Source organism: Perca fluviatilis, chromosome 19 (assembly GCF_010015445.1).
Source record: "Perca fluviatilis chromosome 19, GENO_Pfluv_1.0, whole genome shotgun sequence".
NCBI lineage: Eukaryota > Metazoa > Chordata > Actinopteri > Perciformes > Percidae > Perca > Perca fluviatilis.
The window spans coordinates 424,827-432,326 of NC_053130.1; the positions used below are offsets into that span (position 1 = coordinate 424,827).

The 7,500-nt window shown below is 42.9% G+C and overlaps 1 protein-coding gene and 1 long non-coding RNA gene across 2 annotated transcripts in view; both read left to right on the forward strand.

Moving 5' to 3' along the window:
* The window catches only part of LOC120548068 (zinc finger protein 135), a 15,343-nt gene that overhangs the window by 1,137 nt on the left and 6,706 nt on the right, over window positions 1–7,500 (forward strand). Inside the window, exon 2 of the mRNA XM_039784019.1 lies at window positions 6,149–6,428. Coding sequence (XP_039639953.1) covers window positions 6,149–6,428 — 280 coding nt within the window. The remainder of the gene's footprint in view (window positions 1–6,148; window positions 6,429–7,500) is intronic.
* LOC120548074 lies at window positions 3,306–3,835 on the forward strand. Its single transcript, XR_005637138.1, has 3 exons — window positions 3,306–3,416; window positions 3,499–3,696; window positions 3,800–3,835. It is a non-coding gene; the product is annotated as an uncharacterized LOC120548074 (long non-coding RNA).

Below are 7,500 nucleotides of genomic sequence, written 5' to 3' on the forward strand. Positions count from 1 at the left end.
ACAATATTACATCACAATATTACATCATCACGATATTACAACATCACAACATTACATCATCACGATATTACATCATCACGATATTACATCACGATATTACATCATCACGATATTACATCATCACGATATTACATCACGATATTACATCATCACGATATTACATCATCACGATATTACATCATCACGATATTACATCACGATATTATATCGATATATCGTGATATGAGACTAGATATCGTCTTAGATTTTGGATATCGTGATATCGTGATATGACATAAGTACGGCCGCTCCCTCTACAGCAGTTTATAAATTATAACTGATTTTGAAATCTGGTTGCAGCACACACTTGAGGAGAATCTTTTCAGATTTTCTTCCCTCAAATCCTAAACATGCTCACACTACCAGATGTGTAAACAGTGGATCATCACACACTACCAGATGTGTAAACAGTGGATCATCACACACTACCAGATATTCTTCAGATCATCTCGCCAGATTTAGCACCTCACGTGACGCCATCTCACGAGGAAGCGCATGTAAACAAAAAGGATGCTGTGTCACGGCATCTTCTGTTAGACCTGAATGTAGCGGATGATCACTGACTAGATCTAATGTTTACATCTGCTAGCTAGTGCGCTAGCTACTTTGTACACTGACCCGGTAGGTCCAGATCTTTAGCGATCTCCCCCCAGCTCTTCTCTTTATCATTCCCATTATGAGACTCTTCTGATGAGACAGTAAACAGCCACTCGTGCTGCTGCCACATCTCCACCATCCTTTCTTCCAGCTCAGTTGTCCACCAGACTCGTACTACAGCTGCTTTCACCGACATTTTCAAAAGTTTCCGTCACTTCTGTCTCCCTGCAGACCTGCCTCTCATTGGCTGTTGTGGAAGTGCTGACGTAATCATAGTCGTTTCACGCCCGATTATAATCCTAGTAGGGCTGTCAAAATTAACGCGTTAATTTTTGCGTTAATTTTTTTATATTTAACTCGTTAAAAAAAATTAACGAAATTAACGCAGCTGTGTTTGTTTACTTCATGTGGCGGCTGAGAAACGTAATACGTCTCCATAAGAGCAGGCGGCGCTACTCTAGGAGGGACTTACCTGATGGAAGTAGGCCTACGGGCCAGTCAAGAGTTGAAACATGGACCAGTAAGATCCCAAAAGACAAAAAAGACGATGTGTTAGAATCCAGAAATGAATGAGCACGGGCTATAAACATAGACAGTATATAAGGCTATAAACGGGACCGAGGACTAGTTCCGACATGTTGTCTCGTCAGGAGAGATGCGCCACCGGTAAGCTGCTGTTTCGCTACACTGAGCTGCGGTTTAAGTTTGTTTGTCTGTTGCTCTACTGCTGTGCTGCCGATATGTACGTGCGCGATTTGTTTGCTTGATAACTGTTACGTTGGTCACGCTGATAAAACCTTATTTGCAGTCTGATGTTTAACGCTGTCGACTCGATAGTATCCGTGACTATATTCCAGTAAATGTTTGAAATTGGTGCGTCTCACTGTCACACAAGCTACTTCCTGGTTGCGGTGCTGGAAGGGAAATGTAGTCAATCGCTTTACATTGGTAATGGATTGCTGTGCACAGCGTCGCTATCTAAAACTACACTCACTGTTTTCACTTTAGGCCAACATACACCTTTGTGGTTTTGGGTTACTGGTTTAATGTGTAACATTGATATTGATATTGATGTGCATTTCTGTGTTTAGATATATGTGCTTTGCTTAGTCATTCAGATTAAACACTATGTATATTATAATATTTATGATATTAAGTACTGCCTAGATTGTAATTTATATTCTATATATATATATACATACACACACACATTTGTATATTATTCAGAATATGGTATATTAGGTATGTGGCTAATATTGGGGGTGGTGACAAAAATCTGCTCTCAAGTCGGACAGTTTCTAGCCGTTTCAGCAGCCTTCAGCAGGACTAAATAAGCCAAATTGTTGCTGCTGTTGTTCTGAAAGATATTAAACATTCTGAACTTAGCAGAACCTTTCCTTGTTTGTTTTCTCTTCATATTTTTAAAGTTAAGTGATTTAGCATTATTTAAATATCCATTACTACAAGCTTCAGTCTCAATTTAAAAATGCGATTAATCGCGATTAACTACAGCAAATTGTGCGATTAATTAGTTAATTTTTTTTAATCGATTGACAGCCCTAAATCCTAGATTACAAACATGTTTGATATCATCGGGGCGGCCCCGATGTGTCTGCGAGCAGATCGGGAGGTGCAAGATTCGATCTGTGAACGCCTCCCATTACCAGATAATCTGCCGAACATCGGAACCGATCCAGGTCCTCCACAAGATCTTTTCTCAGATTCTTGGGAGGGGTAAATCAGCCTAAAACTCCTGTAGTGTGAGCCAGGCATTAGTCAACTAAGATCTCGTTAGTCCATTAGTCATGTCTGATGCTGTTTTCATGCTGAATGACTTATTACCAAGAAACGTACGAGCTCATCTCTGGTAAACACAAGAATTAAAGTGGTGCTTTAACATGACTCTTAGTGGAGAAACTAATCGATTAGTCGATACGATTGAATGAGTGTTAGTCGACTAAGAAGTTCTTCAGTCAAGAACAGCCCTAACACAAGTGTCTTTTCCTGGTTTTAAAGGCTGCGTTACAGTAAAGTGATGTCATTTCTAGGGATGCACGATATTGGATTTTGGCCGATATTCAATATGTGGATATTTTCAAACTAATTTTGACCGATATATATATATATATATATATATATATATATATATACACATTTCTCCCCTGATATACTGTATATACACTTTAATTCTACTGAAGAGAAATCCAAGTATCTCTCCTGTACTACCTTTACCTTATTACTCTCTTGTGTTGTACACAAGACCAACAACATTTGATTCTAAACAGACATTCAGCCCTGAAAAATACTAATAGTTAAATTATTTCACTTGGAGAAGAATAAATTATATATTAAATTATAAGTTCAGTCTTTAAACTTCAGTCTTTAGGAGTAAAATAAATACAAATACATTTTCTATTAAATTTTAATATTTTTTTTTTTTTTTTTGTGGGGTGTGTTGTTTTTGTTATTTTGGTGGAGGTAGGAGGTTGTTGTTTTTTGAGTATTTTTTTTTTTGTTGTGGTTGGGGTGTGATTTTTTTTTTTTTTGGGTTAGTAGGAGTAGGGGCTGCTGATGGGTTAGTAGAGGATAGGCTGATAGTTAGTAGAGAATTAGAGGCTGCTGATGGGTTAGTAGAGGTAGTAGAGGTAGAGGCTGCTGATGGGTTAGTAGAAGTAGAGGCTGCTGATGGGTTAGTAGAAGTAGAGGCTGCTGATGGGTTAGTAGAGGTAGAGGCTGCTGATGGGTTAGTAGAGGTAGAGGCTGCTGATGGGTTAGTAGAGGTAGAGGCGTGCTGATGGGTTAGTAGAAGTAGAGGCTGCTGATGGGTTAGTAGAAGTAGAGGCTGCTGATGGGTTAGTAGAGGTAGAGGCTGCTGATGGGTTAGTAGAGGTAGTAGAGGTAGAGGCTGCTGATGGGTTAGTAGAGGTAGAGGCTGCTGATGGGTTAGTAGAGGTAGAGGCTGCTGATGGGTTAGTAGAGGTAGAGGCTGCTGATGGGTTAGTAGAGGTAGAGGCTGCTGATGGGTTAGTAGAGGTAGAGGCTGCTGATGGGTTAGTAGAGGTAGTAGAGGTAGAGGCTGCTGAAAGGTAGAGTTATGGGTTAGTAGAGTAGAGCTGCTATGGGTTAGTAGAAGTAGAGGTAAGCTGCTGATGGGTTAGTAGAGGTAGAGGCTGCTGATGGGTTAGTAGAGGTAGAGGCTGCTGATGGGTTAGTAGAATAGTAGAAGTAGAGGCTGCTGATGGGTTAGTAGAATGGATAGAGGCTGCTGATGGGTTAGTAGAGGTAGAGGCTGCTGATGGGTTAAGTAGAAGTAGAGGCTGCTGATGGGTTAGTAGAGTAGAGGCTGCTGATGGGTTAGTAGAGGAAGTAGAGGTAGAGGCTGCTGATGGGTTAGTAGAGGTAGAGGCTGCTGATGGGTTAGTAGAGGTAGAGGCTGCTGATGGGTTAGTAGAGGTAGAGGCTGCTGATGGGTTAGTAGAGGTAGAGGCTGCTGATGGGTTAGTAGAGGTAGAGGCTGCTGATGGGTTAGTAGAAGTAGAGGCTGCTGATGGGTTAGTAGAGGTAGAGGCTGCTGATGGGTTAGTAGAGGTAGAGGCTGCTGATGGGTTAGTAGATGTAGAGGCTGCTGATGGGTTAGTAGATGTAGAGGCTGCTGATGGGTTAGTAGAGGTAGAGGCTGCTGATGGGTTAGTAGAGGTAGAGGCTGCTGATGGGTTAGTAGATGTAGAGGCTGCTGATGGGTTAGTAGAGGTAGAGGCTGCTGATGGGTTAGTAGATGTAGAGGCTGCTGATGGGTTAGTAGAGGTAGAGGCTGCTGATGGGTTAGTAGATGTAGAGGCTGCTGATGGGTTAGTAGAGGTAGAGGCTGCTGATGGGTTTTGCCGGCGTTTTTTCTTCTTACTTTTCAAAGTCTCGGTGCTGCTCAGGATGACGGCTCTTGAGATGCGTAATCATATTTGTAGTGTGGAACACGCCTCCTCGCATCACTTGTGCTTTACAAGTACTGCAAATAGCAAGTTTATCTGTTTGACATTCGAAATACCTCCACACAGCTGACATGTTGGAAGTTCAAGTTGCTGGCGCTCATGCTACGTTCATGGTCGTCATGTGCGCCTAGTAAACAAGACACCCTATCGGCATGGCTCATCGGCAGATTCTGCCGATGATGACCATTTTAAGCTTTTATCGGCCGATACCGATGTCGTGCCGATATCATCATGCATCCCTAGTAATTTCCTGACCTCACCAGACTTTTCTGTAACTGTTCTATTATTTGACTTTACCCACTCAGTCATTATATCCACATTACTGATGATTATTGATCTAAAATCTAAGTGTGAAGATATTTTGTTGAAGCACCAATTGTCAACCCTAGAATATCGCCTCAATATCGATTTCGAAGTATTTGGTCAAGAATATACCGTCCATATCGCCCAGCTCTAGGGCTGGGCAACATATCGATATCGTGATATGAGACTAGATATCGTCTTAGATTTTGGATATCGTAATATCGTAATATGTATGGCTGTTCTCGACTGAAGAACTTCTTAGTCCACTAACACTCATTCAACTGTACCGACTAATCGATTAGTTGATTTAATCGACAGATCTGTAAATCTGAGTTTCTCCACTAAGAGTCATGTTAAAGCACCACTTTAATTCTTGTGTTTACCAGAGATGAGCTCGTACGTTTCTTGGAAATAAGTCATTCAGCATGAAAACAGCATCAGACATGACTAATGGACTACAGAGATCTAAGTTGACTAAGACCAAAACCACCGATTAGTCCACTTATCCACCAAGAGGGAGCAGCACTAGATTTTGGATATCGTAATATCATAATATGACATAAGTGTCTCTTCCTGGTTTTAAGGCTGCTTTTAGAGATGGTCTGATACCAATACCAGTATCGGTATCTGCTCCGATACTGCCTGAAACGCTGGTATCAGTATCGGGAAGTACTGGAGGTTATGGACTGATCAGATACCACGTAATAAAGCCCTGAAGAAAATCATCGTTAAAGTAGTTTATTTATGTTGTTTTTCCGTTATAACTGACGGTCAGACTGGAGAATAAAAGAAAGCTCTACTGCATTCACTGTTTGTATTTGTTCATGTTTAACCTGAGCCAGACAGACGACAGAGATAGAAATCATATCCCATCCATGCAGTTTAACAATTGTTAAAACATAATAAAATATATGACACACTGGTATCGCCGATACGCAAGTTCAGGTATCAGAATCGGTATCGGGAAGCAAACGATGGTATCGGACCATCTCTAGCTGCATCACAGTAAAGTGATGTCATGTTCTGACCTCACCAGACTGTTCTGTATCTGTTCTATTATTCACCTTTACCCTCTCAGTCATTATATCCTCATTACTGATGATTATTGATCTAAAATCTAAGTGTGAAGATATTTTGTTAAAGCACCAACTGAATATCGCCTCGATATCGAGGTATTTGGTGAATGGTATTTGGTGCCATCTGATTTTCTCCGTGCCGTCCAGCCCTAGACGATGCCGAGGTCTTGGTGGACGCCGGCGGCGGCCAGCTGGACCCGGACCCGGACTCGGAGCCCGGCGAGTTCGAGGCCGACGAGCGTCAGTACCGCTGCAGCTACTGCGGGAAGAGCTACAGCCACGCCTCGAGCCTGTACCGCCACCAGCAGACGCACAACGCCAAGAGCATCGCCGCGCCGCCGGCGCACGCCAAACGGGCGCTGGAGCCGGCGCACCAGGAGGCCCGCTACACCTGCCCGCACTGTGGCATGAGCTTCAAAGGAAGCAGGTGGGTTCAGTTTCTGGAGAGAGAGAGAGACACACACACACACACACACAGACACACACAGAGAGAGACACACACACACACACACACTACACACACATACACACACACACACACACACACACACACACAGAGACACAGACACACAGACACACACACAGAGACACAGACACACATACACAGACACACACACACACAGACACAAACACACACAGTCTACACACACACACACAGTCTACACACGCACACACACACACACACACACACACACACACACACACACAGTCTACACACACACACACAGTCTACACACGCACACATACACACACACAATCTGCAGACAGACACACACACAGTTTGTACACACACACACACACACACACACACACACACACACACACACACACACACACACACACACACACACAATCTGCAGACAGACACACAGTTTGTACACACACACACACACACACACACACATACCATTAGACACTACACACACACACACACACAATCTGTCAGACACACACACACACACACACACACACCACACACACACAATCTGCAGACAGACACACAGTTTGTACACACACACACACACACACACACACACACACACACACACACACACACACACACACAATCTGTAGACACACACACACACACACACACACACACAATCTGTAGACACACACACACACACACACAATCTGTAGACACACACAACACACACACAGACACAAACACACACAGAAGTGGCCGCAGGTTGGAGGTCTCTAACATACCCATCAGGGTCACTGAGCTAGTCATGTCTCTCCTTTCTCTTTCTCAATAATTAAAGCTCTACAAGGTAACACAACAGCACGCTGTAAAGGCTCTTTCATTATTTACCTTTCTAAAACCACATGGACTCCATCCATTAGATCTCCTTTCCTTAAAGATCCGCTGAGTTTTCAACCTGAGAACTACAATCTTTAAAACTGGTCCAGTAATCAGATGGCTGCAAGAGTCTGACAACATTATGAAAGGATCCCTACACAGATAGACCACCATCACCAAACCCACCAGACTCCAT